Below are 24,363 nucleotides of genomic sequence, written 5' to 3' on the forward strand. Positions count from 1 at the left end.
CTCAGAAAAGAACCTTGCAAATTCTACTTCTTCTGAAGTGACTGAAACTTTCATTTAAAAGATATGAAGAAAACTTGGAAATTGTCTTTTCTGACTAGCACTATATATGGATCTTTTTTTAAACTCTGTTTCTTGCAAGTTAGAAACACTGAGAATACCTTGCTGAATAATAAATATTAATGCAAATATTAATTTATTTAAGCTGTTTTGAAAGACTCAGGGTCATATCATGCCTAAGAGACCCATTAACTTCTTGAAATTTTTAATCTTTTTAAATACCTATGATCTTGATAACCTTCTCCTGGTTTTCTCCATCTCCACTCGCTAAAAGTTTTGGATAAAGTTCCGTTAATAAAGCCTAGTATATCAAAGAGAGAACAAATCAAATTTAATAGGTGAATTATCCTTCTAATTTTTATTTTGCACTTACCTGGTCTCTTTCAGCAGAGTTCTCAAAATATTTCATGAGAACATATTGAGTGATAGATAAATTATACCTAGTAACACACCAGGAGGTAGTACAGTTAGATAAACATAAACATAGAAAATTTAATTGTCAAAGGTCAGATAAAAAGTGATTTGTAAAACTAGGGCAAGCACCTGAAGAGTCCTAACTAGGGTTCCTGCAATTTACTCCATGAAATATGTCAAGCCTGATTTGCAGCTGCCTTCATCTTTGTGTAATTACTTGGTGTAATGCAAGACAAGTGTAAAACAGGAGTAAAATTGGTGCCAAATCAAAATAGCACATGTATGAAAGGATGAACAAGGGAGAAGACAATGCAGAATCCCTAATTCTTGCCCATCATGATCAGCTTGTCTCTGGTTCATTAACTCTGTTGTTTACCTACCAACATAAATGATAAATTTTGTAGTACTCTGTTGACAAAAGGGTTGGCTAGTTATCATTTTGCTGATGGATGACTGTGCAGCAAATTAAATCATTATAGGTGTACTCTAGGTGTCACACCACTTTTTCCTTCTGGTTTTTCAGCAACGACGTGTATGTAGAATTAGAATTCAGATTTGTGTGTGTGTGTGTGTGTGTGTGTGTATATGTGTGTGTGCTGTATATCAGGTGGCTAAAATCTGGGTCTTCAATTTAACAGATTTCTCTTAAACATAGGTTTGTACCACTTACATAGATACCTAACTCTCACATCTTGTTGCATGTGCCTCAGGTGAGACTTGTACCATGAGGGACAATATTAAATGTAACTTAGTTTGAACAAATTATAGAAAGTGCAAGGTAACATTAAAATACCTCTCACAGCAATACAAAGTACAGTAATTTCACAACTACAAGGCACACCCTTTTGACTAAAATTTTCCCTCGAACCCGGAAGTGCGCCTTATAGTCCGGTGTGCCTTATGGTCGTGAAATTACCGTACTCATTCAGCAAACTTCTTCCCATAACATTATCCCCTCTTGTTACCAGATGTTCCCAGCCAGCACTTCAGAACACACTCATTCTCAGTAGGGACTAGCAATTTATATTAAAGCATTTGAGACATTAAGAGACAGTCACTGGAGCCCCTGTATTTTGGATTCATCCTACCTAGAAATGAACTAGAAATGTTACATTGGAAAGATATTTTAATGGCTAATGCATAACCTACACAATAAAACACTGGTGAGGAGGAGGAGATCTGATAATCGATCCTTTTGTTTCCACTAACCACAAAAACTTTTAACTCTACTCCAGTTCAGATGTAAATATTTTATTTTGACACAAAATGTTTATATTTTGAAGCAGTTTGGCTGGGCTTCACTGTAATGGTACATTCTCCTGCTGTGAGCTTTTGGTCCACACCCACCCTTGGTTGGGACATTTTTCCTGAGCAGTCTCACCTCCCCGCCTTTTCCCACTACTTGCAAGACCTACACTTGGCTCCAGACAAGGTAAATACTGACAGTAACATTTTCAACAGCCTAAAGAATACAGTAATTTCACGAATACAAGCCGCACCAATTTGACTAAGATTTTGCTCCTAAACCGGAAATGCGGCTAATAATCAGGAGCGGCTAATACAACCTCAGAAGTGCCTGCCAGAGTGCTGAGCCGAGCAGCTGCAAAGTCGGCATTTTGCGATTGTTACAAATCGCTACTTTGTTGCACCGCGGGTGGAGCCTGGCTCCGTGTAGGCAGAACGGGGGGCGGGGAGAGAGGCGGGAGAGCTCTCTTTCCTCCTCTGCCACAGCCCAGGGGAGAGACGGGGGGGGGCCCGGCGCCGCCATTGCTGCAGCTCGGGGAGGAGAGGGGGGACCCGGGCCGGCCCTACCGCGGCCGGGGGAGGGGGGGGGGGGGACCCGGGCCGCCCCTACCGCGGCCCGGGGAGGAGAGGGGGGACCCGGGCCGCCCCTACCGCGGCCCGGGGAGGAGAGGGGGGACCCGGGCCGCCCCTACCGCGGCCCGGGGAGGAGAGGGGGGACCCGGGCCGCCCCTACCGCGGCCCGGGGAGGAGAGGGGGGACCCGGGCCGCCCCTACCGCGGCCCGGGGAGGAGAGGGGGGACCCGGGCCGCCCCTACCGCGGCCCGGGGAGGGGGGGGAAGCCGGCGCCGCCATTGCTGCGGCCCGGGGAGGGGGGGGGGAAGCTGGCGCCGCCATTGCTGCGGCCCAGGGAGGGGGGGGGAAGCGCGCGCCGCCATTGCTGCGGCTCGGGGAGCCGACGGGGTGCTTTGTCCCCGCCCGCCGCCGCCGCGGCAGGAGCGGGGAAACTCCGTCCCTGCCCGCCGCCGGCGCCACGGGCGCGGGAAAGCTCCGTCCCCGCCCGCCGCCGCTGCCGTAGGAGCAGGGGAAGCTCCGTCCCTGCCTGCCACCGCGGGGCAGCGCCGACCCGGGGTGACCGAGCCCAGGGGCAGCGGCGGGTGGCCCCGAGCTGCAGCACCGTGCTGGACCACCTGGCCCCGTCAGCGGCCCCTAGCGGGCCGAGCCTGCACAGCCTTAGCTCAGCCAGTAAACCCCGCCCTCCCGCCGTTCTGTTAATAATTGCACGCGGGTCCTCGCTGCGAACGACAGAGCGGCTTATATTCGTGTGCGGCTTATCTATGGACAAAAACCAAAATATTTGCCAACACCCAGAGATGCGGCTTATAGTCAGTGCGGCTTGTATTCGTGAATTTACTGTATGTTAGAAAAAATATAATTCAGAAACTGTATTTATGCAGATTTCATTGTTACCCTATGAGAATTATTTTTTTAAATGTGGATGATTTGTTGGGTTGGTTTTTTTTCTTGACAGTATAGAAGCCTATGTTAGGAAAAAATCATTTTAATTTTCATCAAGGTCTAACTTTATGTCTCCCAAAAATGAAATCAAAAAAGAAAGACAAAATATTTCTTTTTAAAAAAATTAAAATAAATAAAAAATAAAAAGAACCAACAAGCAAAACAAAGCATGCATTTTTTTAAATCACAAAAACAGAAAAGACACTTTTAAATTAACAGCAACACTAGCTGATTCTGCTGAATATTATATTTTAAGAACTGTTTTAAAACAGAAATGGGAAGATACCAGGCTGAGTGTTTTTCACAGTGATTCTTTGACTAAAGTGCTTTTCGTGGTACTGTCCATCCAAAGACCTCACAGCAATTTTCCAGCACTGATGCACTAACTCCCCTGACATTGACAAATACACTGCTGTTCTCTTTAGCAGTTATGGGAGCTGAGTCACAGAATATAAAGTCTCTCACAGGAGGCTTTACAGGAAGACAAAGTTTTCTGGGTGTGTCAGTTCTGCAACTCAACAGTCAGGCAATTTCCTCCACCTGTAGGTGCCACGTTCAAAATCCTCAGCTGTACCTTCAGCAATGTGGGTCTCCCACACCCACTTCCCCCTCTGGGACATGGGACTTTTTCTGCAGCCTCCATCACCACTGCCTTGTCAACACCTCCAACCTAAATATCCTTAATTTTTCCACTGTAAAGTATGCCTGGACAAAATTCTAGAAAGGTCTAGATGGAGGAGTTTATGTGCTCTGCTTGAAAGCCACCCTCAGCTGCAGACCTACCCTAAGACACCCAACTGTTGTGTCCTGGCGCTTCTTCCCAAGCTGTGTTCTGCTCCACATGCTCCTTAATATCCAGTTCACTCCCAAAGCATCTCCCTCACCTCACTCCAATTTCCACTCCAGTTGTCTGGATAGGGGGTGGGAGGATAAAAACAGGGAGGAAGAAGAAAGTTTGCAATGAAATGGACCCCAGAATGCATCCATGCTACAGTGAGAAATGGTGTTATTCTTGTTTTCCCTACCTCCCTTCCTCTCCTCCCTCACATCTACTCACCTGCTTATGATCTGTATTTCTCTCACAAAGATTTGATAATCCTTTCTCAGGGCAAGAAGAGGAACTGTGTGTGCAGGAGCTCACAGTCCTCACCCCAGCCCCAGCCAGGACTGCTTCCCTGTGCCCTGCCCAGGGTCCTCCCCAGGCAGGGGCTGTGCCTCTGCTCCTGTCCATCAGATGCCTTGTGTGTTTGGGAGCACATGGGGAAAATGCAAACTAAAGAGGAAGCAAGCCCTTCAACTTGGCTCAAATGCAGTTTTCAATGCTTAACCTTTTAAAATGGCATCAGCATTGCACCACAATTAGTTTTTAATAGATCACTGCCTAAATCCATGTATCTTCATTCCAAATATTATTTGCTGTAGGAAACATCTTATGATGACCTGTCACCACAGCATTCACATCAGAACTACATTCCAGGATTAATTAATTTATCAATTATCATAAAATACCATCGTCAACTATTTTCATCATGCTGTCATTGTCCTGTGTACACAAGCTGGGGCGTATACACACCTTGTCTGAGGTATCACTGGTTTGCATAAATCACAATTAGGCAATAATCACAGGGAATAATAACTAGAATTCATAGTACAGCACATTCATCTTAGGGAAGATGAGAGTGACCAGGGTGAGAAAAAGACTCCAAATCAAAAGATCTTGCTTGTCCTGGCAGCAGAGGCTGGTAGATGAGAAATACAATGAACCCAAAAGGTACAAGCAACTAAATTTACCATTGTTTTTTGTAAGCAATGTATGATCAGTAAAACCCCATTGGAGACATGTTTGAAGCATATGAGGAAATGGGGAGAGGGAAAGCTTCACATTAGATGAATCTTCCTGGGCCATGCCTTGTTTTCCACAAAGGTACCTAGAAGTGTTGGAAGTGATCTGTGGAACAGCCCTTCATACAGAAAAACATACAGCAAAACAATGTTTTTTCCCCTCTTACTGAAAAGAAACTAAAAACCAGAGTTCCTCCTCAATGCTTCCTAGCAGGGCAGTGGGAGCTCCTTTTCTCCTGCTCAGTTTAGCAAAACCATGCAGGAAAGGGAGGTGATAATCCCCTGGCGACATTTCACTTAACACTTCTCTGGGAGGCAATAATTCCTGTGTGCCACAGGAACCAGAGTAATGGAAGCAGGCTCTGTCTCAGAGAAGTGTGTTAATACACTTGCAGCACATAAAGGACATTATTATGAGCTTAGCCCAAGTTTGGATGAAAGCACTGTAAAGCTCTTATAAGGCCTTGGTGATATTAAGCACTTTCACTTCAGAGCAGGTGCTGTTTGGCAGCCCTAAACACTGAGAGGCTCCAAACCAAAGGGAACCCAGGCCTGACCCAGGGACCAGATATGCAGATGGATTCCACACTGAGGGTAAGTGAGCCACATCCTCCATCCCTTACTTTCAGGGTGAAAACAACAGTTCTGGCTTCAGTAAATAAGGAAACATAAGCACAGAGAGACAAACCCAAAAGTAATAAAAGGGTCACATTGGAGCTTTTCTGTATAAGGGCTGTGTGATGAATTTCAGTTGTTAATTCACAAGAGAAGGTTGGGAGCACAAAAACTGGGGAACTGAGCCCTATCCCTTTTTTTTTACAACTTATTTCCTCTCTAGATATCCCTTGGCTCATCCCTCTTGCAGGCATAGGTTGTCTTCAGCTTCTTTGTGCACCTAACATCAAGTTTTCTTCCACGCTGGTTTCTCTTCACCACCAGTAACAGCAGTGCTTACTGCAGCCTGCATGCCAACATATCCTTATACATTTTAAGGGCTGTCATAGACTAAGACCTGTTTAATGAAGAGATGGAGAAAATAAGAGAGAGCAGGAAAATGGAGCTAACCAGGGCTGAAAGTGTTAGAATATCAATAAGAAAATGTATCTGTAAATTATGGCCTTTGCTATTTTTAGCTATCATTTCAGAAACAGCAATAATGATGGATACCACCTTTGTACCTCAGCTCCTCAAAGGCAACTTGTCCTTCTGACTTTGCCACTGCTGCATGAATAGGAGATTCTCCCTAAGCAGACAAGGAAGGCAGAGCAGCTCTGCATGGGACTGTGCCCAGTGATCTAGCTGCAGAGCTGCCACTCATTTTGCCATGTTGCTGTAGAGAAGCTAATTAGCCCCACTGAGAGTCAAGCTTTATTAGCCTCAGTGCATGTTTGTTAACCTTGTCTCACCATCAGGGACAACACTTGGCCAGCACAGGACAAGGGTCTTTGCACCAGAAGCCTGCACACAGACATGGCACACGTTCTGGGTCTGTCCCTGGTGCAGTGTGCTGCCCCAGCACCTCCAGTGCCATGGCCAGGTGGGGAAAGTGGGGGCATGATTCACCCTGTTCCCCATTTCTCTCCCACTACTTCTTCTCCCACATGCAAACATGGCAGAGCCTGCACCAGAGACAGCATTCTGCCCACCACAGGAGTAACCATATTCACTTACAGCAGGGCAACTTCAGCTTTGAACTAAGCTCATGCTTATTCTCAGCAAACACTGTCACCAAGTATTTGCCACCTACATTCCTGTTGCTCCAACCAATCTTACCAGGACTGAGGACCCGGTGCTGGACCACACCTTGAGGCACCTTGGCCTGAACCTGCCTCTCCACCAGGATGTAGGAGGCTACAGTTCCATGGCAAGGCACCAAAGGTGCTCAAGCTTGTGGAATTGCTCAGGGACTACAACTACATGTTCTGGAGCAAATGTGGAATGTGTATGTGCATGGAGATTAGGTCAGATGACGGCTTTAGGCTCTCACCCTACAAAGGGAGAAAACAAAATAACATCCTTTATTTGAAGAGAAGAAAATAAGGGAAACAACTTGGTCAGAACCACATAGAATTGCCGGGCTAGAAATGGGAATCAAAGCTGCCTTGAGTCCTTGCTCACTCCTTGTATTACAATCCAAGCCTTCCTGCTCTAAGCAACCTTTTGGTTACCACTGAGAATATGAACTAAGGCTGTGCATCATCTTTAACACAAATGTCTCAGATGACCCAGGGCATTGGGAATGAGTTCCTTAAGCCTTTTGGCTGGACCCCATGAGCTCATTTCAGTTGTGGAGCATTTCTGGAGCCTGTTGCCTTTCTGTACTGAAACATAGACCAGGATCTGGGCACAAAATTCTCTCCATGACACCCTAAGCCTCCAGGTCTGCCCATGGCCTGCCTTCTCCAGCCACCCCTGGGCTGGAATGAGCACATCTCTGCAGTGACTCTAACAGGCACACACTGTCTCTATGGCAATGAGAGACAGGAAGAGCCTGGAAAGATGCTGCAAAAAGGACTGTCTGGCACCAGGAGGAGACAGCAGAATGTGCAGAAGACCAGAGGGAAACATTCCCTGCAGGAAAGTGACGTGGCCACAGTATGACAATAAGGAACCCAAAGGAAAATAGCAATAAGTGTCAGTTTGCTTCAAGTCAGGTTTTCCTTACTATTAATGTTTTCATTAGCTTTTATTTATAATGGATTAAATTTTAACCATGCAGTACTGTAAAAAGTGCTTACTGCACACTATACAGCTCAATTTCCATCAGGTTCCTGAAAACTGTGAAATGTAACCTTTTCAGCTCTCTAGTGCTGAGCTGCACTGCATGTTATGTACTTTATTGCAGCACAGGAAGGGTTATTATGAAATTACAAGTACTGCATAAGAGTACTTTTAGGTGGTCTCTGTATTTGTGTCAGGCTTTTCCCTCTTTGGAAGAGTTGCAGTTAAAAGGCATTACATTAGCATAAAAACCATATTTAACTAAAAACTACCTACTATTATAACTGATGAGTCAGAACAGGAAAGAAAAGAAAGCAAAGCTTCTCATTCACTCTTATCTATTTATTGTTTGTTTCCTTTTTAACACTTCATTCAGACAAGAGCAATGGCATGGCCTTGCCAAACTCAGACTCTGATTATAGCTACCTTTCAGTTCTCAGGTAATAATTCCTTATCACCTCATATACAAAATCAAGGGAAGTATGTTTGAAAATGTACATGCTTAATTTTGTCAGGATGTGATGTGTCACTAGAGAAAATGCAATAAAAGTCTACAAGTTTCTGCTCCTGCTATACAATAAACTACTGATCATGATCAAGACAATATATCAGGGATTATTAGTCACATTAGCTATTAGAATTCATATTCACAAATTGGTTTTAATCCTGCATGTAGCTATGTTCTTTCAAAATCCAATCAAAATAGAAAGGTAATTTTTTTACTTAAATCCCTAAAAAGAAGTTATCTACAAAAGCTGCTATATTTCATCTCTCTAATTTCAGGGGGCAGATTAAGAAGTGGGGCAAATTTTTACTTGCATCAAGTAAATTAGGAAGAAATGCAGCATGTATTTGCAGGCTTATTCACCTGTGCTGTACCCCTACAGCATGCTCTTTCACAGCCACCTATTCTCCACATGTGGGTAGGAGTGAGGGAGAAAGTAGGAAGAATGAAATATTGGGACAGGAACTATATAATCCTGAAGTCACTGGAGAAATCAATATATTGATAGTATATTCAAGTTCCATATGTGTGTGTAAACAAAAGATCAGGACTTACATATAAATCTGCATATGGTATATGGGACTTCTGAAACAACTCCCTGAGACATATATTGCTGCCCTACTGCTGTGCTTTTCAAAACCCACATCTTTTCTAAAAGAGAAAATGTCTGCACCTAGCAGATTCCAACTTTGTGTGGGTGTGTAACCGACTTGGTTACCAAAGAAACTAGTTCATGTTCTACACTTCTGAAAACTAATATTACTATTAGAATAAATAATTGGAAGAAGAGGAAAGGAGAGGGAAAGGAGGGGGGAAAAAAAAAAAAAAGAGAGAGAGAATTACTGCACTGCAGATTTGTAACAACCAATTAATGGCCAGGGAGAGAAATGCCATAGCCTCTGTCACAAAATTTTCAGTCTCTCTACACCAACCAACCAAGCCTTTGCTTTCAATGCAAATATTCCAAACCCAAGCCTACACTGCTGTGTTCACGCACCACTGCACTGCCTACACGACGTGTTTTCTGCATAAGTGAAGGAAAGTTGCAGACATCTTGTACTGTTGCCAAGACACTCTGACACTTGCTCAGAGACACTCTGCTGCTGCCGCTGCTGCTCGGGAATCCTCTGACTCCCTACACTCCAGTGCCGCACCTGGGCACTCCCCGGCTGCTCCTGCCTTGCTTTTGCACAGCATTGGATTCGCCTTTCTTCTCGGCAGCAGCATCCACCTATATATGTGGAAGGTGAACCAAACCCCAAAGAGCAGAACCGGACCATTTCTTTGGGGCAGAAATACTGTATTACTTCATTCTCGCTATGCTGGCAGAGTAACCCCCATATGCTTAACGCAGCCTCGCGCCAGCACCACCAGCTGCTTTTTCAGGGATTTTTGGCCGTTTTTCCCAAAGTGCCACACCAGAGCTCTAGGTCGCTGCCCGTGTCCGGCGGCAGCTCCTGCGCGGTGCCGTGTCCCGGCGGGGCGAGGCGGGAGCGCCCGGCAGCGCTGCCCGACACCGCCGCCCCGCGGCCCCGCCGCCGCCCGGAGCCCGGAAAGCACGGAGAGCCCGGAGCTGTCCAGAGCGCCCGGAGAGCCCGGGGCCCGGAGAGCCCGGAGAGCACGGAGAGCACGGAGAGCACGGAGAGCACGGAGAGCCCGGGGCCGTCTGGAGTGCCCAGAGAGTCCGGAGAGTCTGGACAGCTTGGAGAGCCCAGAGTGCCCGGAGCTGTCCAGAGTGCCCGGAGAGCCCGGAGAGCCCGGAGCGCCCGGAGCTGCCCGGAGCTGTCCAGAGTGCCCGGAGCGCCCGGAGAGCCCGGAGAGTCTGGAGAGCCCGGAGTGCCCGGAGCTGTCCAGAGTGCCCGGAACTCACGGAGCTGTCTGGAGCACACTGCGCCTTCCTTCCCGCAGCCCCGTCCTGCCTTCCCCTCTCCTTCCCGCGGGGAAGGTGGCAGAGGAGCGGTGGGAGCCCACAGAGTGTCTAAGGCGAGGGGAAAAGGGAAACTGAGGAGAGAGGAAAGGGAAGCAAGGAAGAGTGGAAAATTGGGGATCTGATATGGACGGACACAACTGCACCTTGTTGTGTCCCTGGTAGAGGAGGGGATGTGGCCCCGTCACACAGCCAGGATTTGGCCGAGTGCGTCCCCAGAGCGCCAGCGAGCCCCTTGGCAGGCTCTTCCCAAGAACTGGAGGCAAGGGGAGCCCCACAACATCGCAGTCAGTGTAAATGGAAGGCGCTGTTTTCCTCACAAGAACTAATCGACTCTCTTTCCCCAGGTAATCCTCTGTTTACAGTCTGTGGCTGATGCATCAGCGGGCTGGTGGCATCCCCAAAGAACGCTGAAAGCAGCAGAGACTCGGCAATGGTAAATTGGAAGAAATTACAAAGATTTACCAAAAGAGGCTGGAGCTTAGCGGTCACTCTCGACACTGAACTCTACCTTACTGAAGGTTTCCCTTTTTCATTACCTTTTTTCTCACATCTCTGAGTTTGATTGTGCCAAAGCCTGGCTGCTCTTCATATCCTACTCCCTTTCCTCTATCAAGCTGCAGCCAGCTTCACCTTTGTCCAGGCCATTCCATGCCACCTGGACCTCTGGCTACAGATCAGTGACCCAGGGATTAGTGTCACTTATCTTGATTTTTTTCTTTCATTCAGAGGATCTCCCAGCCCTGACAAGAAGACAGATAACAAATTTCAGAAGCCAAAGATGAGTTCACCCACCTTACTGCAGCTGTTCTCCACTCAAGCCCTTTTCTCCCATACTTTTACCCAGACAAATCTCTGCTTCCCAGCTCTCAAATATGAGTCTTCAGGCAGTCGGGCATAGCAGTGAGAGGCAAGGACAAAATCTGATGTACAAGAGGGTGTACAGCTATATAACTCTTGAGTTTTTCTTTAAACTGTCTTTCCTCTCATTCCAGTCACAGTTACATCCCAGCACCCACAGCAAATGACACGGGGTCTGGCCTCCAGGGAACAGATTAATTCCATATGCAACTCTGACTCCTTCTTTAATTGACCTTGGACACCTAAAAAGAAATGGCTTAATGCTAAAAAACGCTAATGGGTCAGCATGCAAGTAAAATGGATATTTACACTAAGGCCAAATTAATGTTGTTTTGGCACCTGAATTTAGGTGTTTCTGAACATTTCAGTGCCTGACTCTGCAACATGAATGCTCTTTAATACACATATGCATATCAATTCTGGAATGGGGCTGGAGGTGGGGGCAGATGTCTCTAAAGCAAATGGCTTCCCATCCCCCACACGAATCCCTGAATGCATTATTATCAGAGGACTCACTGAGAGAGCTGAAGACTTAATATACACACTTAGACCTCACAAGCTGAGAAGGAAACTTTTCAAGGGAGAATAAAACACTCCCGTTACTGTGATAGTCACTAGTCCTCTCTGGCAACAGAAGAGACACAGAAACACAAAGAGGGGTGATGTATGGTGATGGTGAAAGACACTTCTCCCTGCTCATCTCCCACTCCTGTAAGTAATGTGTTCCTCAAGACCAGGATTCATCCTCTCACTGTTTTATCCCACCTGCTGGTCCCAGCTCCTCTCTGCACCATTATTCTCCATCAGCTGCCTAAGATTTCTGTATCTTCATGAACCTCTCTTCCTCTCCATTTCAGTCAGGCTAATTCACCTTCCATCATATCAGAGAATAATGCATTAAAAAAAATAATAAAAAAAAAACTGGAAAACAATCTCCCTGAATTTAGCAGATTTGCCAGGGACCAGAGCAGCCCCTGGCTTCCAAAAAAAGCAATTGCAAAGCTCCAAACTGAGCATGCTAAATACAGTGTTGTTTAAGCAGCCATCTCTTAGGAACCATCTGCTTAGCATGTGCAAATAGTGACTTTGGAGATTATTATGATTTACTGAATTTTGGAAGAATTTTACAGGAACAGCAAGAGAAGGCTTTAAGTACTACTGTGACATAAATATTACAGAATAATGAAATACTGATTTTAGTTTTAGGAATAGAATTCATCTCCCATGAACCAAAATGTAAGCTTGCAGCAGCCTTGAGGGGAAAAAAATTACTCTTAATTATTTCCTCAAATGTACAGTAAATTTCATTGAAATATAGAACAGCCTTTCCTTGTATGATATTCCCATGCAGTCAAAATAAAGTGTGTGCTTTCAGGTGCAAAGCCAAACTCAATTAGTATTATACACAAACCAGAATATAGCCTGAATGCTGATCAGAGGCAGGCTGATGATTCATACTGCCATGGTCTGCACATTTGGATTTGCAAGGAAAGCCGGTGTACAGCTTGATAAGGGGTTTTGATCCAAAAATAGGCACAGATGTGATTTTAAACATTTGCCTTAGAAAATTAGGTTTATACACTCTGCTTTAATTGTGTGTCATCTAATGCTGATGGGCACTTACCCAGGTAGAACACCAGCTCCTCAATTAACATGTAAAGCAACATGTAACATTTACAGTAATGTAATTCTATATTCATGAGCAGAAAGTGCTGTTTGGAATGCAGCTTTCATAGAAAGCAAGCCCAAAAACCCCATAAAGATCAAATGTACATCATACAGTAGGATAATTCCCTGCTTCTCTTTTTATCTCAGAAACGTCAGGAACTATTGGAAAATCAAGCCAGTCCTATGAAAAGCATGGAAGAGAAAAAGGAATCCAATGTTTTCTTATTTTGAACGCACATCTGCTTAATTATCTGATGGTTCTAACTGAAAATGTATGCCTTAAGAATAACTGACCTCTCTCAAAGACCACATGCATTTCACCTGCTCATAAAAGGTACACCTGTGACTTACTGATGTGGGTTTCTTCCAGCACTGTACAATCTGTGCTTTGTCATGAGAGACTTTTAGTGCTTAAAAACAAAAACAGGCAGATTGTTGTCGTACCCTAAATACAGTACTCTTAGAAACCTTCTCCTACTGTCCTGCATATTCTTTACCTGGCAATGTGTGTAAGCAAGTAATGGAACATTTTTAGGAGCTATTTTAATATGACTGTAGTACATTTGTAGTGAACACGTGCTAATATAAGTGGTGTAAGAATGGCAAAATCCCTTGCTTTATGATAATGTGGCTGTTTTCTTTTGTCTGTTGTTTTGCTTCCTAAAGGTCCTAAGAAGCTCTTCTTCTATTTTTCTCCTGCTTATAGCCAGTCCCTGGCTTTATCCATGGGTGTTCACAGCAATGCAGGGGAAAGAGATGTTTGTGACAGACAGAAAGGACAGTAGCACACAGGTACAGCAGCACACAGGTACATCCAAACTGGCAAACACATTCCTAGTGCAATTTTCTGGTGTTTGTCAAGAAAGCATTGGTGCAGGGCTGTAACAATGGCCATCCGGGATCCGTACTTGTGGGAAGTTGAAAATGGGCTGGTTAAAGAGTAGGTAAAACTCACTTTCCCTTTACAATTCATTATATTGCTTGGCTCATGACAACATTTAAAAACAGATGAAAAAACATAACAAAGAATAATGTTAAGAATGATCTTATAGTAAAGGTTCTTGGTCTGAATAAAACTCTGCACCAGTTTATCATACTGTATTTCCTAAATGTTGTTAAATTGCTGATTATGGTCATTCCACTCCCTGTAAGAGGCAGACAACCTTTATCATCCCAGTTTTAAAGATGGGGAAACTGAGGCAAGGAGAGAATAGAAGTGAGTTGCCTACAGCAGCACAGCAGTTGCAGAACTTGTTTTCAGTAGCGTTCAGTCCTTGGTCTGTCATCTGTGCTGCATCCTATAAATGATGCAAAACCCCTGTGATATTGTCTAAAATCTACTCAATCAGGTACCAGTCCATAAAGATGTTCTGAAAGACTGGAGAAAAATTACAGGGTTTTTTAAAATGTCCTTTACTGAAGGTCTCTTACTTTATAGCCAACAACACTGTCAATATGACTCAATATGCAATCTAGATGCAGGTGGAAGAACATGACAGAGCAATATGAAGACAATTCTGAGTCAGTGTGCTGTCCCAAACCTGTACATCTCTAATATATATTCAGATAATTTGTTTTACTAATAGCTTTAGAGACATAAAGCCTAGCCAAAGGCTGTAAAGGGGATGTAAGTCAGAATATGAAGAAGTAGAGCAGGGGAGAAATAGGTTGATCAGCCCTGTCTACACAACTTGGCTGCTCTGCCAGGGACTTCCATCAAACCCATATTTTTTCTTGAAAGAGAAAGTAGATGAGCTAAGTAGGAGCTGTTCACTGTGCCCAGTAATAAGTCTCTTTGCCTCCACAAATCACAGGCTATTTTTCTCATACTTCATCAGATGTGGAAGTGTGACATCTGACCTATTCTTTGCCCATATCTTGAAGTCACATAAAATAATGCTGTCTGACAGAGTCCTCAAAGATGCCCAGTCCATTCTCCCACACCAAAGTGGTATTAGCAATATTTTCATCACACCTTATACATTTATCCAACTTGCTTTTAAAATCCACCAGTACTGGAAAGACTGCACCCTTCTCAGGTGACCCTGCTGCTCCACATTACTATTAGAAAAATGTCACCATTAAAAAGCATTTTTAGTATCCAACTTAAACATCTCCTGCTTTTATTTAAGCTTATGTAAATACATATAAATGTATATAAATAAGCATTGACATATGTTCTATATATATAGTGTATGTGTGTGCTTTCACATATACATGTGCATGTATGTGTGCATATGTTTCCTAAATCTGAAATCAGATGCTAACCTATTTTAATAGCTCCATGTATTTTCTTCTGCTTTCACTTGCAACCTACTTCTTTTGCCCATTTTTGTAAGAAGGCATATAAACAAAAGAGAAACATTCACACTATTCTAGGAGTTACACTCTGCCAAAAATCCCAGTATCTTCAGACATATTTACTAAACTCCCAGTTAATGTTTTGTTCTGTACTAAAACTTGGCTCTTAAAGCAGTGCTTTCCCTTTAAAGTAGAGAAGTCATACATTTTATACACTTCACTGTGATAGTTAAATTAAAAACACCTATTTTCTTAAAATAATTTTTCCACAAATGAAACCTCTTTTCTATTTTGGTTCCTTGAACCCTGAATATTATAATTCATTTTCTAATAGTATTCCAATATCAGAATAATCAGGGTTATTGTAATAAGAACTTTGAATTGTGCACCCAGGTAACACACACAGAGCAATGCTTCTTCACTGGCCCACAGACATTTCTCCCAAAGGATATATTGTTTAAGTCTGTCCTCTTCTTTAGATAAATTCATGTTCTTGATAAAATTAGTGCATTTCCTATTTTTTTAGAAAGCTCTATCATCCAGTTATCTAATACAACTGCATTCAGTTAACATCAACCAGACCAGGACACCAAGCAGATTTATTGTGTTGTCATCTGCTTGTTTTGTTTCTTAAAATGTAGTATGAAAGCTATAAATTGACTCGTCTGCTTATATTAGCTGTAACATTTCAGTACATCAGGACCATTCAGACTGCATTTCAAAACAAGAATTTAATCCATCTTTCTGCAAGGAAGGACTCTTTTTTATCAGGCCATTATTATTTATGGTGAAGGAAAGACCTTTCCCTAGGTCTGGCAGAAGTGTCAGCAGACACTGTTTTAAAATAAACAGATGAGGGGCCATGATTAATAGTCTGGTCAATCACAAATATCAGGCAGTGGAGCCAAAAGAGAGACATTGCCAGAGAGAGACCCAAAGGTTTTAGCTTAAGAAGCAAATCTGGATCTAACAAAATATAGGGGAACTCAATTAAAGCAGAGTTGTGGCTTTGTGCAGCCAATGCCAATACGCAAGGAAACAGATCCTTCCCCTCTACTGAGCTTGCATACAAGTAGAGGGGGAAAAAAATAAAAAAGAAAAAGAAAAAAAAGCACAGGCATCTGGCTTCCTGTTACATTCCAGGGTTTTGGTTTTTTTTTTTCTTTTTCAAATCTATTCATATTAATGGTACAATTGGGGATTTCTAGTTTTTGTATCATCACTGCCAAGAGCAGCTAATGGAGCATCTCAGAGACAGGCCACAGAACTGCAGTTCCAGCCACACAGGGCACTTTCTGCTTTTATTACACTCTGTAAAAGATGTCACACATGCTTTCTCTTAGCAGTCCTCATGAATCAGCAAAGACCTGCCCAAGAGTGACCACCAGGGCACTTGGGAAAGAAACAGGTGCCAGCTGTCAAAGTATTTCTTGGTGATTTACATTGTTCCTGTATATCTCTCTATCCACTTGGAGGAACAGGCCAGGGAGGAGCATTTACATATTTGCATTTTACAGGATAGACTGCAAAGAAGAGATGTTGTCATGCAGGAGCAGAGGGGAAGATTTCTTTCCTTTCAGCAGATGCAAAAAGATATTTGAGCTCTGTGATTTCTCCCAGATCTGCATTAGCAAGTCCAATGTGTGGAGTGTGTGCTGTCATGGGTGGCAGCTTGTCAGGGCACTGGGGAGTGCAGCATCAAAGGGCATGCACAGCCATAGCTCCTCCTCATCTTTGTTCCTCTCTTCCTCTCCCTTTGGTGAACATTAGGGGCTTACACACACTGAAGAAAAAATTCCAGCATGAGTGATTTCATCAGCAGCCTGTTTGATGGAGGTAAGAAATCAGGCATCTTGAATTCTGGCAATGAAATCTGTGGATGCAGACTGCAAAATGTGTGGCCATCCTTCAGCAGGGTATTCCTTCCTGGTTTGTATGCTGGGTAAGAAGGCAGCTGTTCTTGAGACAGACCTATCCTTCACAACCCAAAGGACTAGTGTAGAGAGGGAATACACAGGCTGTGATGCTGCTGCTTTGCTCCTCTATTTCATTTCTTCTTTCTCTGGTTGCACAGTTTAAAAAAGTCACCTTAGTTTTGGGGTTCTGAAGCTCTGATCATGCTGGTTGTGCCCATGATGCCACACTCCTTGGTGCCAGCCTAAAGAAGGTGGGACTGAGGAGAGGAAAAGAGGCAAGTGAAGTTTCACTGATTAAATATAAACTACTAACTGCACTGAGACCAGCTTTCAATTTCCCAAGGTTGCTTCTAGAAAGCCCTTTTTAGTATAAGAAAATTGTCATCCTTCTGGGAGAAGTGCAGCACATATGAACAAGAAGAGTGATACTTTTGTATTCTATTCCTACTGTGATGAAACCCAGGCTGGAAATAAGGAGGACACCTCCTTCTGCTGCACTTTTCTGTTAATTGCAAATGGACAAAAGTTGCAAGTTGTGAGGATCCCTCACCAATCAGAAATGGGAGATTATCATTAACCTTGTCTGTGCCCTCACCAATTTAACTGGCATTGGCCCAGGTCCCAGACTTGAGGCCAAGAAATATAGAGCAGAGCTTGGTTGGGTGATGCAATGAGAGCTACTTCTCTCCCCAGCCATCCTGGACTGGCTACACATTGTCTTGATCCCTTGGCACAAAGCACAGGGTCTTTCCATGTCACCAGCAAGACTTTCAGCTAGTATAAATGAGCATAACATAACCAATGTCAATAAAAAAAGTTTTGCAACCCTTTAGAGTCTAACCATAATTATTAAACCCTCCTTGAAATTTTTCTTTTTAGTTCCCTTTAAAAAAAAAGTCTTTGTTACCCATCTCCTCACTGTGGGTAACCTCATTCCCTCCAAGCTCCAGCTGGAACCTGCATTATGCTTTGCTCAGTGCCCTGTTGCAAAAAACATCCCCCATTCACAGCACTAAATCCCCTGCACATGCTCCTAAAATATCTTCTGTGGTTCCTCATGCCTAACTAAACAATGCAAAATCCTGATTCTCTGCATACCTCCCACAGCCATCCCAGCTGCTCCTGACACCTTTCCTCTCCCCTAGGCCCTCTTCACTCATCTGAAGTTACTCATCAGGAATCCACTTCTCCATCACTTCTCTCAGTTTTTTCTTCCAGTGGACAACGTTTGGGAAGGTAGGAGAAAGAAGTTATTTTAAATAAAACCTTGTCAACTTCTTCCTCTCGCATTAGTTTTAAAACTTCCCATCGTAACAAGATTTGAGCAGATGCATAAAGGTATGCTCATTTCTGGGTGTTCAAAGCCTGGGCTGTGGGTTGCTTGAATCCACCAAGGCCTTGCAGACTCTGGGAATGACACCACAGCCTCATGCTAATCCACATGACCTGTTTGGCCCTGAGAGATTCTGCACCTGGGTGAAGGCAGCCTTCTTGCAGGGATCTGGGAGTCAATTAATGCTCCCCAGCAGACAGATCTGCTCTTGAGAGCAGACTTGAACCCTGTGCAAATGCTGCCTTTGAGTCACATCTTCCCCATCTCCCTTTTATACTCTGTCCCCAAAAGTAGCTACCCTGAGGCGTTTGCTTTGAAAGGATATAATCATATTGTTCCCCCCTCATTATCCCTATTCCCAGCATCTGCACCTCATTGTACGGTCATCTCTTCCCATCATTCTCTCTTAATTTAGTTTGGAAACTCTCTGGAGCAATGAGACATCATTATCTATTTTGTAAAGCGCCATTCAGAGCCATAGCAGAGTGGCACACATACGTGATAGAAATCCTACCCTTCCATTTTGCTCCTAAAGAAATGCAGAGCAGGTTGAGGCTCAGTGCTCGCTGTGTGGCACGAGCTTCCCCCTACAACAGAGGCAAGAGCTCACTGGGCTTTGGCCTTCACAGAATGCTGTGGGAGGCCTCCAGCTCTACTATTCCTGACAACCACATTCCCAATTTTTGGAGTGCTGGAGCAATGATGCTCAGTAACAAGGTGATTTCACTGCCTGCATAGTCAGGAGCATGCAGTTTCCCCTCTGGTTTGGAAACATCCACAGGGTGCTTGCAGCACTGTAACACACTCAGTGCAGCTCCAGCACACAGCTGGGCTCCAGTAGCACATGTCAAGCTGCCCTACATACCCCCATATGTCCCTCCCCTATGGGCAACCCCACAGTCAAAGGCAGGGCAATTCCTTGGGCCAAAGGGAGGCAGAATTTTGTGGGATGAAAACCAATAACTCCTTTGGAAAGACATAATTTCCACAGCAGCTAACAGCGCAGCCTGATGCCGGTTACAACAGGCAGTAAAACTGACACTGCCCTGGGAAGACAGAGGAACATCCAGCAGAACTGCTGATGCATCAGTTTTTTCCTCTGTGCCCCTGCAAAAATGTATATATATTGTTAATAGTTGGGTTCAATGGTCTCAAGTGATTCTTTGAGTCTTCCTGGGGTCACCTATAGCTTACCCAAAGTGAATGTGCTGAGAACTGGGCTATGACTGGATGTCAATCCTCAAACTAGTTTTCCTCAGATACCCTGGAGAACTGTGAATTGGCCACTGGATGGTTACTGAAACAATTAATAATCTCCCTTCATTTTTAATAATGTTAAAATATCTTTAGTAGAGACCCAAAAAACCAGCACAGATGATACTGCCTGCAGCAATGACAAAAGTTCTTTACTTGTTGCTAATGATGTAGAGCACTGGGCACATTCCAGTGTTCCCCCAACCCACAGTAAGGGGAGTAAGCCTGTGTTCAGATCTGTGTACAGTCATGGGCAGTGAGGGGAAAGTGCTGGCCTGGGAGAAAAGAGACCTGGGCTCTGAGGCCTGATCTACCACTGAACAGTCACCTAAACTCAGGTCCAGTCCTCTTCCATGTCTGTGCTTCTATTTCTATGTCCACCTGTGAAACAGTCTTTAAAATATATTCAAATTAAATTTTCTTTCCTAAAGTTACACAGGACTGATAGAAGCAGTGGGGACCCTTCTCTGTGGGAGTGGAACCGAGAGGCACAATTGTGTTACAAAACCCAGCACCTGCACTGACCACAGAGGCAGATCACTCTTGGAGTGATTCCTGGTCTTGGGCACAAAACCCAGAAGAACCAGGAGATGTTGGGACCTTACCGACCTTGGCTGTGCTCAACCGAGCCACTCACTCGCTCGCCTTGTTACAAGTGAAACATGGAAAGAGTTTAGCATTCAAGCTGTGTGACCTAGCTGAGAGGAGACAGGAATGATGTCAAGGCTTTGTGCATGAAGTGTCCATGACAAAACATTAGCTAAGGTCAGACTACTGAGATGTAAAAAGGAGGATGACTGTCAGCTCATCAACAACCAAAACAGGGAGCCACTGCCGTTTTATGCAGCAGTACATGAAACAGCTGTCAAACAGAAACTTCCTTTTCTCAGATTTGTAAAATCACCAGCCTGGGCAGCAACTGGACTCCCATTACCAACACCTTTGGACTGGGAAGTAGCAGTTTGGGCCAGCTAACAGCACTAGGAATCAGCATGCCCAAATATGCCAACAGTCGGAGCATCTGTGCCCGTCTCTGCTGTTTAGATAGAATTCGTGTTTAAAAACCAGGCCGTGCCCCGAAAGGCACGCGGCGGGGACGGTCGGTACCTATAGCCAGGTGGGCAGCGCGCTCAGCCGCACGCCGCCGGTTGGCGCGGAGGGAGCGGCAGCGCTGCCCGCACGGCGCGGTCCCGGCAGCAGCGGCGCGGAGCCGGCAGGTGCCGGGGCTCCCCGCGCGGGGCACTGCCGGGGCGGCTCCGGAGACGACGCCGGCTCGCCGGGGACCGTGAAGCGGGCAGGGACAGCCTCGCCGGCAGCACCCGGTTTCCCTAATGGGCATGTGCGAGCGCCGCACATGCCCACTCGGGCCGCGCGGGGCCGGCGGGCTGTGCCGCTCCGCGCTGCCGGCGCCGCCGCGGTAGCCGTGCGGCGGGACCGCGGGGCGCGCCGTCGGGCACCCCGAAACGCGGCCCGCCCCCGTGCCCGGGGGAAGCGCACGGACGTTTCTGACGGCGGGTCCCCGCGACAAAGCCGCCCACGAAATACACCCAACTCCCCCTGCACGGGGGGCGGGCCGCTCCGCTCCGCGCCCCGCCGCCCGCCCGTCGGGGCCGTGGGCAGCCCGCGCTGCCCGTCGTGCCGGCGGCTGCGGTGCGGGCGGCGGGCGGGGCCGGGCGGGGCGGGGCGCGCCGCGGCGTCCCGAGCGCGGCGGGCGGGCGGCCCCGGCGGGAGGCGCGGCGCTGCGCCCGCCGCCCCGAGCTCGGCGCCGCCCGGCGTGGCCCCGCGCCCCTGGGCGGAGGGCGGCGGCGGCGGGGGCGCCGCGGAGGGCTGTGCGCGCCCGCCCCGCCTCGCCTCGCCTGCCGCGGCCGGGGGATTAGTCAGCAGTCTGCGGGCAGCCCCGCTCCCGCGCAAACTCCGCGGCGGGGGCGGGGAGCGGCGCTTGCCCCTTCCCCTTCCCGCGGCGGGGCGGCGGCGGGGCTGCCCCCCCACACACCCCCCGGCGGTCCGCGCCGCCGCTCCGCGGCGAGGGGCGGCGGGTTGGGAAGTCAGGCACCGAGGGGTTGGGAAACTCCTCTCGGGCACGGCGGCGTTGCGGGAGGACGAGCGCCCGAGCCGCCCCGCGCACGCACACGAGCGGGCGGGCGCGCACACACACCGCACACACACGCACACGCGCGGCGGCGGCCCCGGCCCCCCGCAGCCGCGGCCGGCGGGGAGGCGGCGCCCGGCGGGGCTGCCCCATGGTCTTGCGGGGGCCGTGGGGGAGCTGCGGGGGCCCCGGCGCGGCGCTCGCTCTCCTGCGCGCCCTCCGCACTAGGATGTTGCGGCAGGTCTTGCACAGGGGGCTGGGGACGTCCTTCTCCCGGCTCGGCCACTTCGTCGCCAGCCACCCGGTGTTCTTCGCCTCGGCGCCCGTGCTCATCTCCATCCTGCTCGGCGCCAGCTTCAGCCGCTACCAGGTGGAGGAGAGCGTGGAGCACCTCCTGGCCCCCACGCACAGCTTGGCCAAGATCGAGAGGAACCTGGTGGACAGCCTCTTCCCGGTGAACCGCTCCAAGCACCGGCTCTACTCCGACCTGCAGACGCCTGGGAGGTACGGCCGGGTGATCATCACCTCCTTCCGCAAGGCCAACATGCTGGACCAGCACCACACCGATCTCATCCTCAAGGTAACCCCGGCGGGTCTCCCGGCCCCGAGCATCGCCACCCCGCCTGGCCCGGCGCTCCGCATCCCGCCCCGCTCCCCGCACCTGCCCGCCGGCACGGACCCACCCGCGCATGCCGTGCTCTGCCGCCGGGCACGGGCGCTGCCACCGCAGCTCCCCGGTCACCTCCCTGCAACAGTTGGGACGCCAGCCCGCCGCGGGGAGCCGGCACCGCGCTCCCCGCCAGCGCCGCGGGCTCCGCTCTGTCCTTCCTGCTTTTTTTTTTCTTTTTCTTCCCATCTTTTTCTTTTTTCCCCCATTTGCTTTTATTTGCTTTGGGTGAGCGAGAAGGGCAGTCTGGCTTGCTTAAATAATTTTTTTCGGTGTCTCTCTACTCGCGTGGCAGTTGTACTCCCGAGTTAAGGCGTCTCAGGCTTTGATGAACTCAAACTTCAAAAACAGTTAGGTACCAGTCTATCAGGCTGCCGAGAATGGTTTTGGGGGCTGCCGCTGTGTCTAGACTGCACTTCTGCATGGGGAGGGGTAGCACAAAACCTTCTTCTCACTGCTCATCAAGGCAAGTGACATAACTCAGCAGCTTATTTTTAGTGGGTAGTGTTTTTCCCCTCCGCTCCCAGCCCACCACCACCGGTTCCAAAGATGAAGAGAAAACCCAGCCCAGCTGTAGACTGCAGGCATGGTGCAGCCTGTGCTGCCGGTTCAAGTTAGAGCGGGCAGCATCTTCCCATTTGAGCAGCACGGAGCGTGCGAGTCACAATCTGACAGGACATCTCACCGTACCATATATCATAACATGTCAGAAACCTGCCTTTCTTGAACTGGTACTCTAGTTTATACCCCAGTAGTTTTGAACAGTCCTGGGAATAAAAACAGGGATGATAGATGCAAAAACTTGAGTGTTAAGAGGGTCAAGTTCACTCCAGAAAAAGGAAAGGAACATTTGGAAATAACCTGAGGTGTGGCTAGCTCAATCCTGCACATTTTTGCTGTTGCCTTGTGGAAGCCCAAAAGATTTCAACGTTGCTTTTTTTTTTTTCTTTTTTTTCCCAAATGTCAAACTGTCAGCCCATATAAATGCCAATGTTAATTCTTCTTAATCGCTTCAAGGAGTGTCTCTTCTAAAATGAAAAAGCAGATGCAAAAAACGTATTGTAAGAGACTACAGGGAGACCTCTCTCTTTACTAAACAATGAAATAACTGTTAGAGTGAATTTATTTATATTTTATTTCCACTGTAGACACATGTGGTAAAGAGCCACTCAGTATTTTCTGTTTTTCTTTTGACATATTACCCAACAGTAATGAGCAAACATTTAATGAGTGTCGACTCACTAAGTACAGTAACAGCAATGTTACTGGCGAATGAGAAAACTCCAGAGAAATGATTTTCATTCCTTCATTTTCTTGCACTGTGAATTGCATTTGCATCCAGTATGTGCACATTTACTCAGTCATAGGATAATAATGATAATGGATTTTTTTCTCTGTACAGCTTTCTCTGGAGATCTGTAGTTTTATCAATAGCAGAGTGACACACAAATAAATGGTACTCAATCTTTCTGCAGGCAAACTTCTGCATAAGATTTATCACGTCAGCAAAAGAGGTATAACTTAGAAAGTTCTGTCAGTGTTTAACACAGCCTTATTTTTAATAGACAGAATTCACCAAACAATTATTATTTTTCCTTTAGTGAGATAATGAACACCGTTGCCATTTGATTGTTTAGACATTGTCAGCTGTGTCTGATGCATTATTTCCGACTTTTTACTTATCTAGTTAATTCCAATATGCTTTTTGTAGAATGGATTAAGTTCCTTGTCCTGATTATGCTTCTGTTTGTGGGCAGAGGCAGGCTCAGGCAGCTGCCTGTCCAACCTTGTGGATGGCCCAGCCCCATGGGCCAAAGAACAGCAAAACAGGGAGGAGGGTTCCTAGCTCCCAGTGTTGTTATAGCTGTGGTGATGCAGGGCTGCATCATCTCGTGTTAACCAAGGGAAGGAGAAAGTAAAAGGTGGCCATCAAGACTTTCCTGTACACATTGAGTTGCATGGAAGGGAGAAGGGAGCAGAGACAGCCCTAGCTGCAGTCCAGAGCCAGCCAACTCAAAGGACTGTGCTTGTAAATAAGTGTCCTGGGT

General features: G+C 46.8%; 2 protein-coding genes across 2 annotated transcripts in view; one reads left to right on the top strand and one right to left on the bottom strand.

The window, feature by feature from the left end:
• Positions 1-20,666: 20,666 nt before the first annotated feature.
• LOC116992287 (translation initiation factor IF-2-like) lies at positions 20,667-21,801 on the bottom strand. Its single transcript, XM_033051742.1, has 2 exons — positions 21,549-21,801; positions 20,667-21,415 (listed from the first exon to the last, which is right to left on the bottom strand). Exons 1-2 carry the CDS (start codon positions 21,799-21,801, stop codon positions 20,667-20,669), a joined length of 1,002 nt encoding a protein of 333 aa, XP_032907633.1.
• The window catches only part of PTCHD1 (patched domain containing 1), a 38,836-nt gene continuing 36,272 nt past the window's right edge, over positions 21,800-24,363 (top strand). The window contains exon 1 of the mRNA XM_033051615.2: positions 21,800-22,228. Coding sequence (XP_032907506.1) covers positions 21,800-22,228 — 429 coding nt within the window. The remainder of the gene's footprint in view (positions 22,229-24,363) is intronic.

The sequence above is a fragment of the Catharus ustulatus genome, chromosome 2 (genome assembly GCF_009819885.2).
Source record: "Catharus ustulatus isolate bCatUst1 chromosome 2, bCatUst1.pri.v2, whole genome shotgun sequence".
Lineage (NCBI taxonomy): Eukaryota > Metazoa > Chordata > Aves > Passeriformes > Turdidae > Catharus > Catharus ustulatus.

Excerpts from the sequence above, each read along its gene's own strand:
- LOC116992287 (XM_033051742.1), bottom strand. The coding sequence starts at position 21,801 with ATGGGGCAGCCCCGCCGGGCGCCGCCTCCCCGCCGGCCGCGGCTGCGG. Across the intron at positions 21,416-21,548 it reads CGCGGACCGCCGGGGGGTGT|GCGAGGCGAGGCGGGGCGGG; the intron begins GTGGGGGGGCAG and ends CGGCCGCGGCAG.